The sequence below is a fragment of the Megalobrama amblycephala genome, linkage group LG20 (genome assembly GCF_018812025.1).
Source record: "Megalobrama amblycephala isolate DHTTF-2021 linkage group LG20, ASM1881202v1, whole genome shotgun sequence".
Classification (NCBI taxonomy): Eukaryota; Metazoa; Chordata; class Actinopteri; order Cypriniformes; family Xenocyprididae; genus Megalobrama; species Megalobrama amblycephala.
The window spans coordinates 12,772,046-12,797,457 of NC_063063.1; the positions used below are offsets into that span (position 1 = coordinate 12,772,046).

Genomic DNA, 25,412 nt, shown 5'->3' on the forward strand with positions numbered 1-25,412 from the left:
TTCCTAGCCATATCGGCCTAGAAAATCACAACTTTTCATTTTCTGTTGGTCTTAGTACACGATGTAACTACAGAGTCAAGTTTTAAATGGGAAAAATATCGAAACTCTTTGGTCATTTTTGAGCGAGATGCTAACGGTCTAATCAGATTCAATGAACTATGCTAAGCTATGCTAAAAGTGGTACTGCCAGACCCTGAGATCGGCTGAGTGGATTCGAAAGCGGTAAAACTCAACTGTTTAACTCTAGGGGAGTTGGAAAATGAGCCTATTTTCAAAAAAGTGGAGTGTTCCTTTAAAGGTGCAGTGTGTAAATTTTAGCGGCATCTAGCGGTGAGGTTGCGAATTTCAACCAACGGCTCAGGCCACCGCTCACCCCTAAATTTTTTTTTTTTTTTTACATTTTACACACTGCACCTTAAAATATTAGTATTGTAATTTATTTTTATTTAATTTCTCTTAAATTATTCACTTTACAGTGAAATATTACAATAGTAATGTTTCTTATTTTGTTAAATTTATTTATTTAGTATTAAAAAAAAAATAATAATAGTAATAATAATTTATTATTATTGTTATACAGTTACAAAACTGTGGCCAAACTGTGCAGCACTACCAAAAAAAACAGCGCACCTGTGTCCCCAAAATTGTTCAGCCCTACTTTGAATGTAGGTTTTTTAACAGTGTGTCTTTAAATAAATATGGTATTTGTTTCTAATGATCTGTTTACTTCTTTTACAGAGCGGAGAAAACAGAGGTCCTCAGTGATGACCTGTTACAGGTGACTGCTTTCCTTTCCATCTCTGTCTCCTGTTCTTTGGCTCTAATCCATCTTACATTAAATGGTGGGAAACTAGTGAGTCACTGGGTTGGGAAAGTTGAACTCCTGCAAATACATTCAATGCAATTTTTTTTTTTTTTTCACATTAGACAGAATGTTCTCTTCTGAATAATCACCAAAATGGTTTACGTCACATTGAGCCTTTTGCTTTTGCTCTCTTTATATGTGAAACTGTCCCCAGTGGAATTATATAAAAAAAAAAAAAAAAAAGTTTTGTTGCTATGGAAATTGTGCCAAAACGACCTAGAAATGTAGGAACGTGACTCTGTGAAACAGAGAATCATTATCTGAACTTCCACCAATATTGTGTTCGCTAGCTTTTTTGACAGCTTGTTTATTGCCCTTAGCTGGCTGCGTCTAAAATTATCTCTGAGATGTTAGGACACATCAAGCGAGAATTATGCTGACACCCCCCTCCCCGTGGCACTCAGAGGGGCTCGGTTTTTATTCTGGGTTTTGCATGATGCTCGGGGAGGATCACAGCGGTTTCCCATCACCCCATTCTCAGCTGTCAGGACACACATTTTACTTAAGGGCTTCTACACTCGTGCCACTCACAGATGCATTCTGGGGACATTTTTGACAATCTTCAGCGTCTGGATAGTGGCACTCTCCCAATTTGAACTGCATCCAGTTTTCCCTAATCGCTTGTCCGGACAGGACGTGCCTGCAGTTTTCATTTCGCCAATGACTAATCAGTATTATCATGGTGTTTCCCCATTTTCTGAACATTGTATAATATTTTCCATTACAAAAAGAACTATAGCTCATTGTTTCTGTGTGTTTAGTCTGCCGTTTGCTCCCCAGATTTTAGTCTGTGATGGTAACAGGCAAACATGTAAAGACCTCTCACACCAGTTAATCCAAACAACTCCCCTTGAACAGGATCTCCCTCAGCAGAAAAAGCACTGACAATAACAGGCAGTGATTCCCCTTGTTCCCGTGCCAGGTGGCGGGCCTCTCCGCGTTCTCATGCCGGAGACGCCTGAGCGGAATGTACGCTTGACCCAGCTGCGTTGGGCCGGCTGTGAGGGAATTTTATGACGTAAAAGAGGCAGAGAAGTGTGAGGAGGTGGTTATCTCCTCTCCCAGCCTGGAATTCCTGAACTAGGCTGTTTTTGGAACATGAGTCAGTTTTGTTTTTTCTCTTTCTCGTTCGGATCTCTTTTCTCCTCCTCACTGTTTGTTCAGTCATACCTCTCTCACAGTTCTGAAGTGACATTCTTTTCATGGTTGTTTTTAGGGCTGACATGTGTTCAAGCAGGCCCGTCCTGCTTGCATCAAAAAGCTGACATGTCTGTCATGACGTTAGTTTTCAAAGTCTTAGACAGTGGACCTCTGTTCTGACAAAACCCTCACTTTTTTCTGAACTTTCTGTGGGTAGAATATATAAGTAGCCTAAATAATAAATGAAAAAGTAAATGCTGGTCAAATCCAAAATCAATACAGCCGAACATTGTACTTTGATCATTTCACATTTTGTCAGGTCTTCTAGAGTTATATATTATTAATATGATTGATTAGTTTATAAATGTTGGAACAGTCCTTTCGAACATCAATTCAGTCTGACAGACACAATCGGTAGAGAGGTAAACGATTATATCAGGCTAAATTATTTATCTTACCTCTAGTAATATTTCTGCTGCAGACATATTTATTGGTTTAGATCATTTTTGTCAAAGAATTATTTGTATTTACTGCATTTTTAAAAAGTTATTTTTCATAGACAAATTCCAGATAAAAAAACTACACTGTTAATGAATCCTGAAGAGAAATCCGCCAATCAGATTATCATGACAAAAGAACTCCAGAAGCATGAATTATTTTGCAATATGTTTGAAATTATTATTTATTATTTATACTTGTATAGCTAATTAATATAAATCAGTAGTTTTATATTGTCAGTTATGTTCATTTTATTACATCATTTGCAGTGCTTCCATGGGATTGTAATCATTCCCTTATGATAGAAATTTTCTTTTTTCTCTGATTTTCATATATACTTTTTTCTTCTTCAAATCAAAAGTTGTAATGTAATCTATAGAACCTTTTCACAGACTGTGATGATGCATTTTGACTAGGGCTGCACGATTAATCGCATGCTATTCTCACGCGCATTTCGTCAGTAAAGCCGGTTCCCTGATTACCGCTAAATCACCATCACCTGTTTTTAAACGGAGCGCCTTTTAATAGACGGAGCCGTAGTTCACGGACAAGCCACGCAATATCGCGTTCATTATCGCAGGCGATTCATCTGCGATATGAACGCGATATTGCGTGGCTTTTCAGTGACCTACGGCTCCGTCTATTAAATGCCGCTTCATTTGAAAGCAGGTGATGGTGATTTAGCGGTAATCAGGGAACCGGCTTTACTGACGAAATGCGCGTGAGAATAGCATGCGATTAATCGTGCAGCCCTAATTTTGACAGTTATCAACTTCACAAATCTACACTGTAAAAAATGACTGTGATTTTAACAGTAAAAGACTGTAAAAATGCTGCGGTGAAAAACTGTTAATTGGTTTACAAGAAAGTTCCCGTACTATATACGGTGAATAACTGTAATAGATCTAACGGTACATTTAATGTAATTTTATGGTAAAATACCGTTAAATTCACAGTTTTTGGAAAGTGAAAATAACAATTCATTGTAAAATTTACAGTGAAAAAACCGTAAATTGACATTCCCACAATTCCCTGCGTGACCCTTCACATTTGATATATTTTCGTTGAAATAACTCTGTTTCTTCTTGGTTTTTCTCAGTTTTTTCTAATCAGTTATGTACATTAGGGTTTTATGTTACACCTAATGTTGTTAAATTAATGTTTATTGCATTTTTAAAATGTCATGTGTGTTACCATGATGGTGTTTAGTGTGTGTGTGTGTGTGTGTGAATGACACAATGTGCACCTTCTATATATTAGTAGTATTGTCCTTCTCAGCTTGTGGAAAAGCTGCTTGTGATGAACTTTGATTAATCATGTGACTCTCATCACCACTGTGTTTGGTGATTGTCAGTGTATTATAAAGGTGCAAAACAGATATTAGTACTTCATTAGGTTGGTAAATTAACATTTAATATCAGTTAATGAAATATGTTATTTTACCGTAAATTTAACAGATTTTTTTTTTTTTTACGTTGCTACCATATTTTTTACGGTAAAATTCTGGCAACCACAGCTGCCGGTTTTTTTACCGTAAATTTTACTGGGATTTTTTTTTACAGTGTAGTAAAGTTTTTAATTTTTTTTTTTTTTTTTTTAAAACGCTATATTTTGTGTTCAGGGCTTGACATTAACTTTTTTGCTCACCAGCCACTGTGGCTAGTGGTTTTCCAAAGTTACTAGCCACTCAGCATTTTCAGTGGCCACAATTTTGCTGTCGGGAAATTACATTTTATATTGATTAAAGTTGACTTTGGCATGCTTAAATTACTTGATTTTGAGTAATTTTACTTGATTTAGAAGATTTAAAACCCTTTCAAACTTTCAAATGCAGTGTCACCACCCAAATCAAGACATTGTATATCAGCTTGGTATGTACGGGTGGGCGATATGAGCAGGCTAATATGAGAAATTTAGTTATTTTTGTTAAGGCTATATAAAAAGAAAAAAGAAGCAAATTAGCAAATTACAAAAACAATAGTAAATTAATTTTTTTTTTTTTTTTTTTTTTTTTTCAGATACAGTAGGTTTATTTAACATGTATACATTTATTTAACATCTTTTGTTGTTTGATTAACATTAATGACAGACAGGTATTTAATTGACCCTTCGCAAAGACCCACCCCCCCTTAGTTACTGTTGCTTTGTCCGACAAGCCACACACAGTGAAAAATACATCACGGAGCAAAGAGGACACTGACAACACGTCGACAGACAAGACAGAGCAGGTTATGATATTAAACAAAGTCCCAGCTTTCAAACTTTGTAGTTTTTTTTAAGAAATTCAAAAAATGTAAAAAACGTTTTGTGGCTCTTTAATGTGTTGTGACAGATTTCTGTAGCGCCTCAGCTCAAACGGCTCGGAAAGACGTTAATACACACCATTTTTCAAGTTTAAGTCCACCGAGGTTAATCTTATAACTACTGACTGCTTTGTCGGACAAAATGGCGGATTTGGCGTTATGATTGGTTAGATCGCTTGTCAATCAAACTCCCGGTGAAGGGTCAAGTTGGGCTGCTGAATTCATGGACTTAATATACTGAACATATCCAGTTGTTACCCACCTGTTTACGTCCACTTAAGCCATAACCGACTGTATTCACGTGAGATACTCCACACAGTGGCCATTTTGACATCTGTGTGTGCGTGTATTTGACTATTCAGGCGCAAGGAGATCTGATCGCATGTGCGACAGAGAGAAAGAGAGAGCGCACGCTAGAGAGTGCTTCTGTTGTGTATCATTCAGCACGATTCTGCCTTACCCTGCCTTCAATAACAACAAGTTAATCGATAAAGAATTGTAATTGAATTGTAATTTTGTGATACGATGATCTTGGCATTTCATTTGGTTGTAGGCTGAAATTATATTCAACCCGCCAAAGTGGCTAGTGGGAATGGCTGTCTTACCTGCCACAGCTGAAATCTACCCACATTTGGCGGGTTGGCGGGTGTTAATGATATGCCCTGTGTGTGTTTTATTACCTTAGCAGTAAATAACAAAAAGTGAATTAAAGGAATAGTTCACCCAAAAATTAAAATTGTGTCATCTACTAACCCTCAAGTTGTTCCAAACATGTATACATTTCTTTGTTCTGCTGTATACAAAAGAAGATATTTGAAGAATGTTTGTAACCAAGCAGATCTCGCCTCCCTTGACTACCATAGTATTTTTCTATGTTAGTCAATGGGGGGTGAGATCTGCTTGGTTACAAACATTCTTCCAAATATCTTCCTTTGTGTACAGCAGAACAAAATACAGGTTTGGAACAACATTAGGCTGAGTAAATGACGACAAAACTTTTATTTTTGGGTGAACTATCCCTTTGATGCTGTTGCTAGGTTGTTTCTAATACAGCAGCTGAGGGAGTGATGGCAAATTTTACATCTTTCTCTGTTGTCGTCTCCCATTCACCGCTATAGAAGTTTACCTAACTATGATGACTTCTGCTTCTCAGAACCCAGAAATGTGAAAAGGGTCCATCGTTATTCTCTGTCTCGGCTGGTATGCGCAAAGATTTTTATATAACAGATTGAAGTAGAAAAAGAGGGTCTGGTCTGCATCTGTATTTTCTATTTATGACATCCCAGTGTTGTGCTCACGCATCTAAATCTTAGGCATCCCAACAGGGCAGATGAGTCATACTTGTCTTCTTTTTGTAACATAACATATCCTTTTCATGCCTCCAAAGGGAGTGGTGTAATAAAGCATGCTTGACCTTACCCCGCCCTCAAGACTATGAAAAGTGTTCTTTTATGTCCTTTCTATCAGCAACACTTGTTAATTGATACAAACACTCAGGCTGTAATAACCGCTGAGGGTCAAATGTCTAGTGTAAGGCTATCTGAAGGCTATGAGCAATTTATGAAATCAGTTTCATCTCACAGAGGCCTCCCATGCTTTTACATAACATGCCTTAGGCATTTTTACAGGCTGTTTACTTTCAACACAATGCATACAGACTTTGCATTGAGCGGTAGCCACGGCTCAATATGGATTGTGGGTTGTTATTGATGTTTTGTTTTATCCTGCACAGATCGAGCGGCGTATGGAATTGGTGCGAGTCGTTTCGCACAACACGCACAAAAGAATGGCTGCGTGTTTGCAGGGGCAGATAGGCACTGATGCTGAGAAGAGACATGTAAGGGTATAACGGTGCACAAAATATCAGTCAACGCCATGTATTTTATCTGCTTAGATTTGCGTGTAATGTTGCACAAACTCTGTTTCTGTCACAGAAAAAGCTTCCACTAACAGCGCTGTCACAGGCCATGCAGGATGGTGGGAACCAGCTGGGGGAGGAGTCTCTGATTGGGTAATTGGACGACATTTAAATAGATTTAAATTGATTTCCCCTTAAATCTGGTTCTTTAATGTTTTAGATTGTTAATGGATAAGCTCATTGTATCAAACAAATGAGATAATGGCACAAAAGAACACTTTATTGCTGAGCTTGAGTCACGCATTTCAACAAGTGCTGGTATATTAGAGGATTCCTTTGTACAGTGCTGTTTGTCTGGATATTTCTAATTCATGTTATTGTGTCAGTGCACAAAAAGTGCACAGATTTTTTTTTTTTTTGAAGAAATTAATACTTTTATTCAGCAAGTTTACATTACGCCTCCACTGTCGTTTTGCTTTGCAGTTTTATAACGGTTGCCACCGCTCCATATTTACAGAGTTACGCGCGATCGCTAAAAGTGAAAGTAAACGCGAGCACGCATTCAAACGTGATTTCAATACCGGCATTTTGAAAGCGGCTCCCTGATGCATGCAAATCTCTCTCAATATGAAAGATATTTTAGGCTGGGCAGTGTAGTTGTAACCATCTCTTAGCTCTGTATCAAAGAAAAATTTGGACTTATTTGCACTTTGGTTGCACTTATTGTAAAGTGTTACCATAAAAAATGAATAACAGTTTTCTTTTAATCTTATTAAGCACAAACAGTAAGGTTTCATTTGTTAACATTAGTTAATGCACTGTGAACTATCATGAACTAACAATGAATGACTATTTTTATTAACTAACATAAACAAAGATTAATAAATACTGTAGCAAAGATATTGCTCATTGTTAGTTGATGTTGGTTAATACATTAATGTTAATAAATGAGACCTTATTGTAAAGTGTTACCATTTTTATTTATACTGTTTTTATTTCTATGATAAGTTTGTGGAAAGGAGTTCAGTTAGGAGGTCAAAAGGAACTGAAATCATACAGAAGAGAAGTCAGTCAGTTGAGTTAGTAGCAAAACCTTTTACAGTACTTGAGTATTGTTGTCTTTTACTGCATATGATAATTCATACTCAGAAACTGAAATGACTTTCATTACGAGATGATTAGTTAAAACATTTCAAATACACCTGCAGACTATTTTTTCTAGTCATGTATTTTGCCATTTAGGATTTCTTAAAAATAGTGTGTAAAAATCTTGTCTCGTCTCGTCTCGTCTCGTGAACTCAATCTCGAGTCTCGTCTCGTCTCGTCTCGTGAGATACCTGTCTCGTCACACCCCTAAAAAACTAGGCATGTAACAATACCCTCATGTCAAGATTCGATACATATCACGATATGATATTATGCGATACTCCAAGACGTATGGTAAAAGGATAACAAAAACTATACTGTTGATTAAAATGCTAAATTTGGTATAACAGTGGGAGTGGAAATGAATAGGCTTGGACTTGGTGCTGGTAACCCATTGCACAGGACAATGGTGACACCAGAATAAAGATATTCATGATTCTAATGCTGAAACACAGATTTATTTTAGATGAATATGTTTGCATTCTGTCACTGACTAGATATATTTAAAATAACGTAGGTCACTTTTTACTGGTAACATAAGACATTTGGCATTATCAGGACCCACAAGTATTCCCCCATTGCATTATTATACATTATATTCAACATTATATATAGTAGTTTAATGTAGTACTGAGACTAAAACTCTGAACTAAAGATTTTTTTCTCAAACACATAATTTTAATGCATATTGTCACTATCCACGATATGATATTGTTGCATTTTTGTATTGTGATATATTGTGACATGATGTATTGTTACACCCCTACTAAAAACAGAAAAGTTTTTCCTTTGCATTTTTCACGTACTGATGACAACGTTGTCAAAACGATCACCGTTCACACGGATCCATTAAAACGACTAAAAATGCCTTATTACGCATGCCAGACCAGTAGTTGGCGATGTCATTTTGTAAAGAAACACTACATGCCTATAGACTGAACAACTAATACACATGCATGACGTCACTGTTTTCAAAAATTTGCATTTTTGTAGTTTACACCGAGACAATAACGGTATATATATATATATATATATTTTTTTTTTTAAACTTGCGCTTTGATCCGTTTTCAAAAGTTTGCATTTTGAGGCCTCCAAAATGGCATTGTTGCGTAAGTGTATGGCCAAAAAGCATAAGTTTTCCGTTTTTATTTGAAAACGGTGTCATGTAAACACCATTTCTGGAGTAATGACTGGTGAAAATTCAGCTTCAAAATATATTAAAATAGAAAATACTTATTTTAAATTGTAATACTATTTCACAATATTACAGTTTTTACTTTTTTTACGTCCCAACTATACTGCATCATTGATGAGCATAAGAGACTTCTTTCAAAAATCTTTCCAACCCCAAACTTTTATGGTAGTTTATATTCAGTATCTTCTATGCAGAAAAATGATGGAGATGTGCGGAGATGCCGAGAACAGACTGGCATCTGAGCTAATGCAGCACGAAGTGAACATTGAGAAGGAGATCTTAGACCCCCTCAATCAGCTAGCGGAGGTACGGACTATGCATGCTAATTTCCCCAATTTCACATTTAGGTCCTTTGCCATCATCCAGCACTCACTAGCAAATCTTTAAATGAATATCCATTTCTCATACTGTACATTATAATGTTGTTATACCTGAAATGACTTGTAGCATTTAAACACTTGATTGCAGTTTTTAGTGTTTAATTGTATTTATTTAGACAACTAATAAAATTCTATACTATTTTATCAGACATAATATGACCAAAATGATCAATATCGGCCAGCATTTTAATATCGATGCATACCTAATCCTATTGATTTTGTCAGGTGGACATTCCTAACATCCTGAAACAAAGGCGGCAGTTAGCCAAGCTGGTTCTGGACTATGACTCTGCCCGAGCGAGGTGAAGTTTCTATCATATGTCTAGGTTTCATTATATCCTATCTCTAGTTTTACCCAGTTTTCAACTGAAACCGTTTTCTTCACAGGTGGTTGCAGGCAACCAAGTCGATAATCTCAGGAACAAACACACAAGCACTGACAGCCAAAGCAGACTCGCTTAAAGAAGAAGTCGACGAAGCTATGAACAAAATGGAGCTGTGTAAGGTACTGATGTGCAAACAAGCCTAAACATGCCTTACCCTTACGAGTCTCTTAGTTATGGATTTTACACCAACGTATGATAGCAGGGGCGTTAGAATGATCTGAAAAGTGTGGGGGAGGGGGACGTATCATACACCTCATCTGCTTGGTTCATGAATATTAATTAGATTATATAACATTTGCTCATTTGTCCTAACTGATCTGCTGGAAGGAAGGTCAGTGGGTGCTAGTCATAGGAGGATTACTGCTTACATGTTCGGCCAAGCACAATGAATTTATCAAAATAAAAATTTATGAAGGAGTTGGGGGGTGAATTCTGAGATTTTCTAAAAGTAATAAACACTACTGTTGAATTTCTTTTTAGCATTAAATTGATCAAAAGTGACAGTAAACACATTTGTAATGTTACCGAAGATTCCCATTTCAAATAAGTAATAATATTGTATAAGTGAATATTCAACATCCTTTTCCGTCTTTATTTAAAATCATGATTTCTGAAGTCTGTTCAATGAAAAACCGTGGCACTTAGTACACAACGTTTTTCTTTTTCAAATGGCAAATATGATATTTCCTATCACAAATCAGTCTCAAATAAGACCAGACATCAGTCTGCTAAATCCAATGTTCATCTGCGGGTGGCAGAACCATTGGGTTGCTAGTCAGCAATGTGATGACTGATTTATGATGCAGCGGTTGCAAAAATCTGATGTGTAATCAGTGTTATATTCATAGAGAATTTTTTCTTTCTGACTGAATAGTCATTTTTGGTAAGTGGAGACGTGAAATAAGGTCTCAAATCTGCGTCACCATTATGAGCAATTAAGGCTGAACGTGTGTGTTCCTGTACAGTACTGATTTGATTGCTAGGGAGCACATTACTGATACAATTTATAGCTTGAGTATGTCAATTTGAATAAAAGCATCTGCAAAATGCATAATGGATTGTGTCAAGAGCATGTGGTTAACCACTGTGCTTGTTTCCTGTAATATGCAATTTTTCTATCTGCACAGTCAGAATCATACCAATAGTTTCAATTGTGTTAATTGTTTTTTTAAGGATCAACTTTCAGCAGACATGTACAATTTCTTCTCAAAGGAGGCAGACTATGCCCGCTACTATGTAATGGTAAGAAGCGTTTTGTTTTTTCATCCATGGGTTCAATAACTCAGTTGCTATGTTTATTCCTGTTCAGTTCCATGTTTGTTCTGCCCATTGTTCATTCTGTTGTGAGTCTTTCCTTCCTCAATGTCTTCTCTGTTCTCAGTTATTAGAGGCACAAGCTGATTACCACAGAAAATCTCTCACCTTGCTCGAGAGCGTCCTACCAACCATTCAAGCTCAACAAGGTGACGGCACAGTTTCTTATTGCTGTGTAGCTGAAATAACTACCAATGAAACCTTATTTAGTGACTAATAGGTATCTGCAAAACTAGTTGACTAATTGGTCTTAAAGGGATAGTTCACCCAAAACAGAAAGTTTTGTCATCATTTATTCACCCTTATGTTGCTCCTAACTTGACCTATATTTCTTCTGTAGAGTATAGAAGAAGTTATTTCGAAGAATGTTTCTACTACTTTTGTCCATGTAATGAAAGTTAGTGGGGCTCAGAATCAACATTTTAAAATATCTTTTATGTCCTGCAGAAGAAAGAAAGTCATACTGGTTTGGAGGATGAATAAATGATGAGATTAAATTTGGTCATGTTTTTGTAACCTGTATGAGTTTCTTTCTTCTGTTGGTAACCAAACAGTTGATGGCACCCATTGACTTCCATAACTATGAACAACATGAGGGTGAGTAAATTATGACAAAATTTAAATTTTTGGGGTGAACTATCCCTTTTAGGAAGCCTTATATAATTAAAGGGACAGTCCACCCAAAATGAAAATGTTGTCATCATTTACTCACCCTCATGTCATTCACTGTATGCATTTCTTTTTTGAAGAATGTTGAAAACCAACAGTTTTGGTTCTCATTGACTTCTGCTGTATTTATTTATTTTTTTTTCCATCCATACAATGGAAGTCAATGGTAACCAAAACTGTTTAGTTACCAACAGTCTTCAAAATGTGTTCCATAGAAGAAAGTCATAAAGTTTTAGAACAACATGAGGGTGAGAAAATGATGACAGAATTACCATTTTGCAATGAAAATGGAACAATGAAAATTCTGTCATTTATTACTTACCCTCATGCCGTTGCACACCCGTAAGACCTTCGTTAATCTTCAGAACACAAATTAAGATATTTTAGTTGAAATCCGATGGCTCCGTGAGGCCTCCATAGGGAGCAATGACACTTCCTCTCTCAAGATCCATAAAGGTACTAAAAACATATTTAAATCAGTTCATGTGAGTACAGTGGTTCAATATTAATATTATAAATGACGAGAATACTTTTGGAGCACCAAAAAAAACAAAATAACGACTTATTTAGTGATGGCCGATTTCAAAACACTGCTTCAGGAAGCATCGGAGCACAAATGAATCAGTGTATCAAATCTGCTGTTCGTGGGAACCAAAGTCACGTGATTTCAGCCGTTGGCAGTTTGACACGCGATCTGAATCATGATTTGATACACTGATTTATTTGTACTCCGAATCTTCCTGAAGCAGTGTTTTGAAATCGGCCATCACTAAATAAGTCGTTATTTTGTTTTTTTTGGCGCATCAAAAATATTCTCGTCGCTTTATAATATTAATATTGAACCACTGTACTCACATGAGCTGATTTAGATATGTTTTTAGTACATTAATGGATCTTGAGAGAGGAAGTGTCATTGCTGGCTATGGAGGTCCTCACTGAGCCATCGGATTTCAACTAAAATATCTTAATTTGTGTTCCGAAGATTAACGAAGGTTTTAAGGGTGTGGAACGGCATGAGGGTGAGTAATAAATGACAGAATTTTCATTTTTGGGTGAACTAACCCTTTAAGTTTTTTTTTTTTTTTTTTGACAAAGGCATCAATCTGATGAGAGATTTAAAGACATATACAAATACAAACACACTAACTAAAGCACTACTGCTAAAAATATAAGAAGCTTGTTGTTGTTAGATGAGTAGTTGGACATCCGTAGTGACTAATGTAGATATATCAAACTAAAATGATGTGAATTTAGCCTGATGTTGTGTTCCAGTGATTTTATGTGCAGTCCTCAGAGGCACTTAATTGTTTTCGTTCTCATTTGTGCCCATAAATCTGCCACTCGAGTGCTATAAATTGTTGTGATGGTTTCCTGCGAGAACACGTGAAGCAAACAGACTTGATGTCCCAGCATGTGGTCCATGAGTAATATTTCTCACATCTCATCCACCTAGTTCATCTGCCTTTTTCAGAAACAGTAAGAAAGAAAAAAAAGAGTAATAAAAGCGTAAAGTGGACTTAACAGCAGGATGTAGTGTTTAGTTTCTTGAAAGCAGATGAATCACAGATGAATGCTCCTTTTGCCATTAACATCTTCTTTATTTTTTAATAATGTGATTCTTTCAATTGATGCTGCCAATAAATAAAGTTGTTGTTTTTTTTGGACAGATTCATGGACTGAGAAGCCAGCGTTTGGAACTGCTCTGGACGAGCACCTGAAGCGCAGTGGCAGAGAGATCGCACTGCCTATAGAGGCCTGCGTCATGATGCTACTGGAGACTGGAATGAAAGAGGAGGTATGGCATGACCACAAAGCGTTTAAACAATACATCAGTCATACAAGTCAAATATTGTATTGTTGATAGGGATGTCCCGAACCCATCTCAAGGATCAGTATCGGGGCTGATTAAGCAGTTTTTTAAGGGTGTGTTCACACTTGGCATGTTTGGTTAGATTAAAATGAACCCTGGTGCAATTGCTCTGTTAGTGCGGTTCATATGAATAAGTGTGAATGCTGCCATTCGAACCCTGGGGCAAACAAGCGGACTTAGACGGACCAGACAAACTCAAACTCTGCCCAAATGCTTTTAGTTGTTTATTGAACCACAATAGAATTATTGTTCAACTTTTACAAGTGTCCACATTGTAATGACACATCTCCAAAAAATGTTGTCTTTATTATCATGTTACTGCAACTGTCAAACAAAACATTTAAAAATATGTTAGAAGATGAATTTGGGTCTTGGCTTTCTTATCATCTAGATATCTTTAATTCGTCTTTGATTTTGTCGTTCTCCAGGGTCTTTTCAGAATAGCTGCAGGAGCCTCTAAACTGAAGAAGCTGAAGGCAGCTCTGGATTGCTCCACCTCACAGCTGGAGGAGTTTTACTCCGACCCACATGCCGTTGCTGGTACAGTTTTGTTGTGTGTATCAGTAATATGTCATTCACACATAATGAATGTTAATTTGGAACCATACTCTTCTGGTTTAAGGGGCATTAAAGTCATATCTCAGAGAGCTGCCTGAACCTTTGATGACTTACCAGATGTATGATGAGTGGATACAGGCATCCAAGTACGCCATCTTGCAGTACTTTACATAAAGGTTTAAAGGAATCATGTTTGTTTTGTTAATTACTGTGCTTTCTTTGTCAAGTGTCCCTGACCCAGACAAACGGTTACAGGCTTTGTGGGTTACCTGCGATCAATTACCAAAAAACAACAAGGCAAACTTCAGGTAGGTCTCAGCTAAATCTGGATGTTAAATGTAATCAGTTTCTGGGGCTATATATAAAACTGCACAGATTTTATCTTAAAATGTGTTTGCGCAAATTTTTCAGATTACTTCCATATGCGTATTGTCATCCAGACACATGATACTACGCAGTTTAGAAACTAGAAACTAGGAAATAAGAAATTAAAATAAATGTCATCCAATAGCAATAAATTAATAAGAGTAAATAAAATAATAGTAAATAATAAATAAAATTCTAAAAATATAATCTTAATCTTTTTTTTCCAGTAATTATTTTTAAAGATATTAAAGGTGCCGTAGAACATCTTTTCAAAAGATGTAATATAAGTCTAAGGTGTCCCCTGAATGTGTCTGTGAAGTTTCAGCTCAAAATACCCCATAGATTTTTTTTTTTAATTAATTTTTTTAACTGCCTATTTTGGAGCATCATTAACTATGCACCGATTCAGGCTGCGCGGCCCCTTTAAATCTCTCGCTCCCTGCCCTCCTGAGCTCTCGACTGTAAGTGCAGTTATACAGAGCATAAACAAAGTTCACAAAGCTAATATAACCCTCAAATGGATCTTTACAAGATGTTCGTCATGCATTCTGCATGCATGGATCGGATCATGTGAGTATAGTATTTATTTGGATGTTTACATTTGATTCTGACTGAGTTTGAGGCTGTGCTAATGCTACACTGTTGGAGAGATTTATAAAGAATGAAGTTGTGATTATGAATTATACAGACTGCAAGTGTTTAAAAATGAAAATAGCGACGGCTCTTGTCTCCGTGAATACAGTAAGAAACGATGGTAACTTTAACCACATTGAATAGTACATTAGCAACATGCTAACGAAACATTTAAAAAGACAATTTACAAATATCACTAAAAATATCATGATATCATGGATCATGTCAGTTATTATTGCTCCATCTGCCATTTTTCGCTATTGTTCTTGCTTGCTTACCTAGTCTGATGATTCAGCTGTGCACAGATCCAGACGTTAATACTGGCTGCCCTTGTGTAATGCCTTGAACATGGGCTGGCATATCCAAATATTGGGGTCATGCATATTAATAATCCCGACTGTTACGTAACAGTCGTTACGTATGTTGAGATTCACCTGTTCTTCGGAGGTCTTTTAAACAAATGAGATTTATATAAGGAGGAGGAAGCAATGGAGTTTGAAACTCAATGTATGTCTTTTCCATGTACTGAACTCTTGTTATTTAACTATGCCAAGGTAAATTCAATTTTTGATTCTAGGGCACCTTTAAGACTTAATGTTCAAGAATGTATGAATATCGGCGTTGTCAGGCAGAACTCTATGTCCAAAACCTTTCAGGAAATGGGGGGAAAAAAAAAAAAACACTATTAAACACTGTGTTGTCGAAGTTGATATTGTGTCTTTATATATGGTCAGACACTTGCATGTGTCAGTATATTAATAACATTTTTCCAAAATCAAGCTCAAATAAAGTTACAAGGTTTTGTCCTCCTTAGAACGAAGTTCATCGCATTACATTTTCATCAACTTACAGGTTATAAAGTTTACTGTAGCTATGTGGGCGCTTAGTTTTTTTTCTGTCATTTGGCCAAAATCTTATGTTATAAAACATGAAATACTACGCACATGCTATCTTTAGTGTGTAATGTTGCTGTTTGAGCTTGAAAAAGTTACAAAGCACTAAGTCACTCCAAAGAGAGTTATTCACTTTATCAGTAAGAACTCCCTCAACTCCCTGAAGTGCCTCGATTGTAGTCTTGAGTTTTCTTCCAGAAAGTACAGTACACATCATAATAGAATGATGCTGCAATAATGTAAAATATGTGAAAAATAATGCTTTTTTTAACATTCAAGTATGGAAACCTATTCTAGTAGACCTCAAAAACAAAATCAAGACTTTGAAAAGGGTCCCCTTTTAAGACACTTTTAAGTATTCGACAACAAATGCTAAACTAAGACACTTTCCGCTTCTTAAATACATAAAACATTAGCCTTTATAAATATAATGATTCTTGAGTAAAGAATTATTTAAATAATTCAAACAACCAGTTCTTTATTTACCCTTGCATTGTAAACAAGCAGAGATGGTCCAAACTGCGTGCAGCACTTCATTCACTAGAGGGGCGGGGTGGAGTTATGAGGCTTTACCGACAGTTTGAGTATCCAATGAAGTTGCGAGGTTTAGTCTGAAGCTTTTTTCCAATGAAATTTGCAAAACCCACAGACAGATGTAAAGGGTGACCGATAATAATGAATTTTTAAACTTGTGCAGTGTTTCTTCTCCGGTAGTGTGTGTGTATATATATATATTTTATTTAAAAATAAATAAATAAATAAATAAAGGAAATTACTTTGTAGTGTAAAAAAGAAAGAACTTTTTTATATACCTATAATTGAAGACCATGTGTTCAAAGATTATTTTCTTTAGAATCCCGCTTTCCCGTTTGCTACAACAACAACAACAACAACAACAAAGGAGTTCCAGATGGTGATTAAAAATTGTTTTTAAATTGCATACTTCTGATTCAGCCATTTGCTCTGTTTTGCAGATACCTTATTAAGTTCCTTGCTAAGCTTGCACAGGATAGTGACGCTAACAAGATGACCCCCAGCAACATTGCCATTGTTCTTGGACCCAATCTACTGTGGGCTAAAACCGAGGGGTCAGAATATTCCACAATATCCAGCAAACATGTTAACATATTCTAATTATGCCTTTTTCTAAACTCTCTTCTCTTTACCCACAGGAGCCTAGCAGAAATGGCTGCTGCAACCTCTGTCCATGTGGTTACTATTATCGAACCCATCATTCAGCATGCAGATTGGTTTTTCCCTGAAGGTAGGGGCCATAAAGCTTTAAATATATAGTTATTTTCCATTGAAAAAGGTATTGCTATCAGTTTTAAGATTAACCTGTTTCGTGTTATCCCTTCAGATGTGGATTTTAATGTATCCGGCATGTTTTCAATGCCCGCACCCCTGCCAAACAACGTTAATCACCTGACCCCGCCAGATTATGACTCGGGCACCATAGAGAGGAAGAGACCGGGCAGCATGGTGGGTCCAGATGGTGAAATGCCCCGGAGAGACAGGTAAACCTTCACAGAAAATTTGAATTAACAGTTTGATTCCCTGAATCAGTCGTGCTGGTTATCTCTTGCTTCTCAAAGATGTGCAGTTAAATTGATTAGAATCCAATTTAATTGATCAATTCACATTAATTGAGCAATTAAAACAGCTGATTAGATTACATTCACTATTAACCTCTCGGGTATTGTCCGTTCTACTGATAATATCGCTTGCTTTTCCCTTTTAACCCTGCAGTATGTGTGATGCTAGTGGGATTTCTACCAATGCAGATTACCCTCTTGGTTTCTGTGGTGTCGCTCTCCTGGGAACTTATTAGCACTAGTGGTGTCTTTGCTGTCTTTTCTTTCTGTAGCTCTGCTAATAAATTAATGGACCACAATCCTCGTAGAGGCAATACTGTACCTAGAAAGCAGCACGCTTCGCCTGCCTTCCAGCCCCCGCTGCCCCCAGTGGAGGCTGCAGGTAGTGCAGGGGGTCAGCCTATGGCTGAACTCTTGCTCCAGCAGCCTGCGCAGGCGGGCATGGCCTTAGAGAGCTGCCAGCCTGGGCTGGCACTGGGGATGGCCGCCCTGGCAGCAGCACAGCAGCTTCTAGCTCAGCACACTGAGGAGATCAGGTAAGACTCCTGCAACGTGCCGGACCAGTGCAATGCATTAATGAATCCGCCCCGCATGCACATGGAGTAGCTGTGGAGGGACAAAATGGATCTTTTAACTCTCTGGCTTTCAGTAACAGATAGCAATGAGCTATGATCATTTAATTTATTTCATGAGTGAAGATGTCTGATAGCAGGGGAGTTTATGAGATAAAGCAAGTAGTATTTGACTGGTCATGTGATCTAAACATGTCTGTCCCTAATCTACTACTCCATTTCAAACAAAACAGCTTTTATTAGGCTACACTGACAGATAAAATGTGCAAAAACAAGATGGCTTGAAATGATTTAATTTAAAATTTTAATGAATTTTAAAAGTTTTAAAAGTGAATCTTAAAATTGTAAAATTTTAAAAGAATTTAAAAACAAAATACAAACTTTTTTAATACTGGGGGGGGGGATTAAATAAAAAAAAAATGCTGAATGGATATGGTTTTAAACATTTCAGCGATTTAATATTACAGTATTCCATCAGAAAAGGCTTACGTTTGTATTTGTTTTCCTTTTGTGGAATTTCAATGTTGTGGAATGTTATTATATAGTATTGGTTGATTTTTCTCTCCGTTTGCTTAACAGTTCAAAGAACCGAGACCCTGCTTCGACTCCTCCAGCTCAGAGAAATGGCACTGGAGGATCAGGACAGCTGAGTGTGGGGACGCCTGTGGCTGGATCTACAGGACCCAGTCCTCACATGGCTCGCAGAGGTCAGTGGACTTACCTGAAAAGTCTTTAGGCTCTGAAATGCTTACAGAAAATGTATTTTTCATACTTCCCTTGGAGGAAAAAATAAGTTTGAAATGCCTGATCAGCAAAATATTATTAGTGATCATCCCAACGCCACCCGCGTTTAGCTAAATATGTAAATATGTGCTGCACGCTTTCCTCTCAATAACAAAATAAACACACAACAAAAATGAGAGCGGTGAGAATATATCAGTTTAGAAGTCATCCAATCATAGTGACGTGGATATACTTGCACCAGCTCGGCACTCCAGTCAAGTCCTGTCACGTTTATTTATATAGCACTTTATACAATAGATTGCTTTAAAGATAGCAGCTTTACAATATTAAAGGGATAGTTCACCCAAAAATTAAAATTTTGTCATCACTTACCCTCAAATTGTCCCAAACCTGTATGGATTTCTTTTTCTGCTGACCATTATATTTTAAAAAATGTTGGTAGTCACAGCTGACGGTAGCTATTGACTTCCATAGTAGGAAAAAAAATACTATGGAAGTCAATGGCTACCATCCACTGGTTACCAACATTCTTCAAAATATCTTCTTTTGTGTTCAACAGAAGAAAGAAATTCATACAGGTTTGGAACATCATGAGGGTGAGTAAATGATAACAAAATGTTCATTTTTGGGTGAACTATCCCTTTAAACATGAAAAACCGTGTCAGTGTGACTTTCAGTAAGAATTACAACTTTAATTTAATTTCTACTATAAAGAAGCTCTTCTGTGTGTTCATGTTTTTACCCACGTCTCACGACCTCAACAGACTGAAAAGAACGAATGATTCGGATAGAGATGCCCAAATCCGCTGTTAAAAATAAATCATCCACCCGCCACCCACCCAAACATACATGATTTCCTATAATTTAGACATCCGCACCCGATCGTCACATTACAATTATTCTAATTCTCAGTGTTAAGCGTGATGATACAGGTATGTATCATATTACACTGAAGTAGGCTGCTTTAAAATGAATATTTATTTAAAGTAAAATTCTTCTTTGGCAAAATTACATGTCCTTAATACCCTAAACAGAGGCTTTACTCCCTTCAAACTTACAATGGAATCACTGCAACTTCCTGAACACACACAAAATTAAATACATTCAGCCTAAAGATATAGGCTTTATTAGTTTATTGTCATATACATATATCACATACCCAGCACTTGATTCATCCTGGTTAACTACTTCACTAAGACACTTCCACACAGTAGTTTTCTTACTTTCCTTTTGTTTTGGTTTTGATTCTCCTTTTTGAAATTTCTCTCTGATATGTTTTGCCTCCATTGCTGCTTAAACAAGTGGACTGTGTGGCTTAATGAGAATCTGCAAATTAGTGCCTGACAAATAATTAGGCTTCAAACACGTTAATATTTCCCTCGTTATGTTAGAAAACACTCATATCAGAATAATTTCTGTTAAGCTTGTGTATATTTTTAATTAAAGCTGTTAAGTAATTAAAGCTGCTGTCCATAACTTTTTTTTTTTGTTAAAAATTATCCAAAATCAATTATTGAGCAAGTACATAACCATCTGTGTTCAAAACTATCTCCTTAGCTTGATTCACAATAGTAAGCTTGTAATAATGTTTTATAATCTGAGTGGTACTGGTAGGATTTCGCGGGAAATACGACAAATACCCACCTAAAGATGATAATTACACAAATCATTGCAATTGCAGGTTTCAAACAGAGATGGCGACAAAGAGGCAAAACTTACTGACTGCAGCTTTAAGCAATATCTTATGTAGGTTTTTTCTTTTGTTTTATATAATGACCACTAGGAGGTGCTCTAAGCATATGTTTTCCTTAATTGGTTTGTCCAAATATACGTTGTTGAAAACGAAAGTAAAAGAGTGACACGTTCGTTGCGTTTTACCATTAATAGTTCATTTCGTTCACCTGCGACCTGCAATTAATTGGAATGTTATTTTTTTTATTACTTGGCCTGTTTGCCCAATCCGCGAATATAAGCACATTACTAGAATCGGAGAAGGTTTCCATGTCAAAGAAGGCATAGCCCCAGAGCACACTTACCGATTGCACAATCACTACGGACCAGTGGTAGTTTGACTGTGTTTACCAGTCTAAGCAAACTTTTCAAGCTGTTTCGTACTCTAAAATAAACTTAGTCACACCAGTTTGTTCGTTCGCTTGAAGCATATCAGGGCCTGTATATGACAAGAGCAGCTCAGAAAGAGCTTGTTTTAAGTTCTCTCTTTATTTGTAGGTACAAAGAAGCCGGCCCCAGCTCCTCCTAAACCGGCCAACCCTCCACCAGGCCAACCATCCAATCAGTCAGTACAGCAAACTTCTTCAGGCACCCCTCAGTCCCTCAGCCCCTCCCCTAGGCCGCTTTCTAGTTACTCTCCTACCAATCTGAGCCCCACACAACCACAGGCTCAAACAAACACGACCCCTCGTCGCCACACGAGCAACCAGCCTCCTATTCAGGCACCCAACCATCCACCCCCTCAGCCTCCCACACAGGCCACGCCCCCTCCCCAAGCCACTGCTCCTGGTGACCCCGGAGAAGACCCCTCCCCTCCAAGCACTCCCACTCCTCCAAGCACCCCTCCGCCCACAGCAGTGTTTCACGACAGTCCCAGTCCCACCGCTCCCCCGGTGTTCCAGTCAGGATCGCTTCCTCGCCCGAGGCCTGTGCCTAAACCACGTAACAGACCTACTGTTCCCCCTCCACCCCAGCCTCCAGCCACAGGAAGCGACAGCAATGGAATTTGCAGTGCTGCCTTCAAAACAATGGGTGAAGCTCTTTTATTTCCGTCACACTAGCTTCTGTTTAACAGCATGTTTGTTTGCATTTCTGTGAGGTTTCAGGCTGTCTGAAAGCTGAAAGTTAGGATACGGATGTAGAAAGGCAACAAGCCAAGTCTGCTAAGATGCCTTTTATCTGGTCAGTTTTGTGTAAAGAAGCAAACATTTTAAAATGAATTGTTATAAACGTTGTCGCTAAATCAAAAAAGAGCTGTTAAGTCTGACAATTCTCATTTCTCGTACCAGGAATTTACGGCAGATATCACATTCTTTTTTGTTAATGAAGTGGATTGAATTGTAATACCACTGCTTTTACAGCTACATAGCCTACACAGAGATTACACTGTATGAATGAACGTGTCCAGCTCTAAGTGACAGAGTTAAAAAGCAATAGAAGAGTTAATAGACTAACATTTTAGAATTGCACCACCTGGCTGTGAAAACTCTGGCTGCCTCAGTGTCGTGAGAGCATTTTGGTATGTCTCAGTAGTGACTGAGACTGACTGAAAATCTATGTTTACAATATTTACGCTTTTCTGCTTAATAATTTTTTAAAATACCATGTCAAGTAATAAATGGAGCCACTTGATAGGTTTCTAAATACAACAACAAACTGTCAACAATTAACAAATTATTCATGTAAATATTAAGTAATTCAGCTATTTTTGCTTTAGTGAGGTGTGTTACAGAAATCCTTAAAGGGTTAGTTCACCCAAAAATTAAAATTCTGTCATTAATTACTCACCCTCATGTCGTTCCACACCCGTAAGTCCTTCGTTCATCTTCAGAACACAAATTAAGATATTTTTGATAAAATCCGATGGCTCAGTGAGGCCTCCATTGAAAGCAAGTTAATGTACACTTTCAGATGCCCAGAAAGCTACTAAAGTTATATTTAAAACAGTTCATGTGACTACAGTGGTTTAACCTTAATGTTATGAAGCGACGAGAATACTTTTTGTGCGCCAAAAAAACAAAATAACGACTTTATTCAACAATATCTAGTGATGGGCAATTTCAAAACACTGCTTCATGAAGCTTGGAAGCTTTACGAATCTTTTGTTTCGAAACAGTGGTTCGGAGTGTGTATCAAACTGCTACACAGTTGAAAATTTTAAAACACTTATGACGTGACATAAAGCCTCGTTTACTGAAATCACGTGACTTTGGCACTCCGAACCACTGATTCCAAAAGATTCGTAAAGCTTTGAAGCTTAATGAAGCAGTGTTTTGAAATCGCCCATCACTAGATATTGTTGAATAAAGTCGTTATTTTGTTTTTTTGGCACACAAAAAGAATTTTGTCGCTTGACAACATTAAGGTTGAACCACTGTACATGAACTGTTTTAAATATAACTTTAGTAGCTTTCCTGGGCGTTTGAAAGTGTAAATTAACTTGCTTTCAATGCAGGCCTCACTGAGCCATTGGATTTCATCAAAAATATCTTAATTTGTGATCTGAAGATGAACGAAGGTCTTAGGGGTGTGGAACAATGTGAGGGACAGTAATTAATAACAGAATTTTAATTTTTGGGTTAACTAACCCTTTAATGTGTAACATTTTAGAGGAAATAGAGATTCAAACTTGGCACCATTTTGAACCAGTTTTTAAAATGAAGAGAGCCATGAATATTAGTGTTATAATTTTACTGTTCTGTAAAATAAATATTGGTTGTAAAATATTGATTGATCTCTTCCTGTCAGCATGGTGTCACTGCAAGTCGAGCAGAATTTCAATTAATCAATTCAAGAGCAGACATTAATCTGAATGGTCTAACTTCCTAATCTTGTGCCTTGCAGATTCGGGGATGACATTTAAAGCACTTGGTCGAGCTCTTGTTCCTGACATTGCTGTTGAGAGGCCTGTTACCCAACTGAAGGACTCAGACCTTGACACAGAAAGCACCGTCCTGTAAAGATGGCCTTGGCCCTGTCACCCTTTCCCTTAACCAAAGGTTTGCTAAAGGGCTGCTCTTCTCACATTACCAAAGTGTTTATCATCTTGGCTGTACTTCTTAAAAATCCTACACTTAAGACAATCAACAATCCCAGTGGCACCAGGGAAACAAACGCCCCAAGATGTAGCATGTTTATTTAAAGCTGCCTTTTCATTGTGATGGCAGCAAAAAATGACCTGTATTACATGAGGAATACATGGGCGAAAGTGATGGGCGATTTTGGTGAACAAGAAACTAAATTGATTGTTATGAGGTACTTGGAGGTGAGTCTTAAGTGGCCTTAGCTAAACAAAGCAAATACTCAAATTAAAAAGTGGAAGACACTAAATCAAAAGCAAAAACTCTGGCTTTTTGTATAGTTTGTGACTGCAGGTCTCCAGTCAGCCAATACAGTACATTCCTTATTTTCATTTGCAAGCCTTATTATTCCAGTTTGGATACTAGTTACATGCAATACATTGGTTTAAAGTATATAAATGCTGAATGATTCATTCTCTGCCTTTCACAGCTGATGTTTTCATAATTTTGGGGCATTAATATGACTGGACCTAAATATATGTGGTAGAGCGCTACTCGGCTATGTGTAGAAGTAATCCTGACTGGTTCGTATGTGAAAGAGGTAATTTGTTATTGGACATTTGATTTGCTAAAATTAGAAACAAAGTGTTCAGCTGTCAGTTTATGTGATGGAAAAGGTCAAAACATGTGTTTAGTGATATTCTGATATGGAAACCTTATGTTATTGCTTTGTTTATATGTTTACCAGGCCTTGACAAGGATAGCTTTGTATTTCCCTCCTTTTACCCAAGATATGGTACCAAAGTGGGGAAAAATGTGCCACTTGGATGTTATTCTTACTGTATAATAGCTAAGAGCAGACATAATTGCTTACATTTTTTCCTCCTTGTCTCATATTCTATAAACTCTCAATCACAAGTATTAAAATAACCCCAAATTGTTTTGCTGATATTGCAACCGTTTTGACAAGACACCATAAGAATGGCGATTGTCATCGGCTTGTCAGTCATGTTATGATATGCGATGAACTGATGATCAACACTATTGGTTATTAAGTGTGAACAGCTTGCTAATCATGATGACACTGCTTCATGCTCTCTTCTTCAAAGGCAAAACATTTGGCATGTTCACGATTCTGATCAATTTTCATGTGAGAGAAAAATGTAGGCGATCATGATCACTGTTAGCTTTTCTTTATACATTTTCCTTGCCTTTACCATGCTGCCTTACCTAAGTACACTTACAAGAGCTATTTTACCAAGGTTTGGAAAGTAAACTGACTTCACACTTATGAAACTAAATGTTGATGGTGCATTTGAAGTTCAGAGGCTTCATGTCAGAAGACTTTATCTTTAAGGAATTTGAAAAAAAAATGCTTTGTATTACTGCTTCAAAGTGAAATTAAAAAAGTGAAACAAGATCTGGTCTTTCAGTGTTTCATTATGTAGTTGTTGATTTGTCAAATGTAACATTTACATTCCATTGAATTAAATGTTATATGCTAATTAATTTAACCTATTCAAGTCTTCTTGTACATTGTCAGAGTTTAAGCTGTCATTGTGGGAAATAACACATTTGACAAATGTCAGTGCGTCTTCTCTACTTTTATATTGTACATTCTACTCATGTACTGTATATCTAGCTTTTTACATGCCTACTTACAAAAGAAATAATTA

General features: G+C 37.0%; 1 protein-coding gene across 2 annotated transcripts in view; it reads left to right on the forward strand.

Annotated features, from left to right (window-relative positions):
• Window positions 1-25,156, forward strand: part of arhgap17a (Rho GTPase activating protein 17a) — a 43,229-nt gene extending 18,073 nt beyond the window's left edge. The window contains exons 2-20 of one of the 2 annotated variants that reach the window (XM_048170079.1): window positions 739-778; window positions 6,539-6,643; window positions 6,741-6,817; window positions 9,200-9,311; window positions 9,611-9,687; window positions 9,773-9,890; window positions 10,945-11,013; window positions 11,153-11,234; window positions 13,422-13,549; window positions 14,053-14,164; window positions 14,247-14,328; window positions 14,410-14,490; window positions 17,049-17,162; window positions 17,247-17,338; window positions 17,435-17,591; window positions 17,942-18,205; window positions 18,821-18,948; window positions 21,215-21,748; window positions 23,561-25,156. In XM_048170079.1, coding sequence (XP_048026036.1) covers window positions 739-778; window positions 6,539-6,643; window positions 6,741-6,817; window positions 9,200-9,311; window positions 9,611-9,687; window positions 9,773-9,890; window positions 10,945-11,013; window positions 11,153-11,234; window positions 13,422-13,549; window positions 14,053-14,164; window positions 14,247-14,328; window positions 14,410-14,490; window positions 17,049-17,162; window positions 17,247-17,338; window positions 17,435-17,591; window positions 17,942-18,205; window positions 18,821-18,948; window positions 21,215-21,748; window positions 23,561-23,676 — 2,488 coding nt within the window. In that variant the 3' untranslated portion in view covers window positions 23,677-25,156. The remainder of the gene's footprint in view (window positions 1-738; window positions 779-6,538; window positions 6,644-6,740; window positions 6,818-9,199; window positions 9,312-9,610; window positions 9,688-9,772; window positions 9,891-10,944; window positions 11,014-11,152; window positions 11,235-13,421; window positions 13,550-14,052; window positions 14,165-14,246; window positions 14,329-14,409; window positions 14,491-17,048; window positions 17,163-17,246; window positions 17,339-17,434; window positions 17,592-17,941; window positions 18,206-18,820; window positions 18,949-21,214; window positions 21,749-23,560) is intronic. The other variant, XM_048170080.1, reaches the window with a different exon arrangement.
• The last annotated feature ends 256 nt before the right edge of the window (window positions 25,157-25,412 follow it).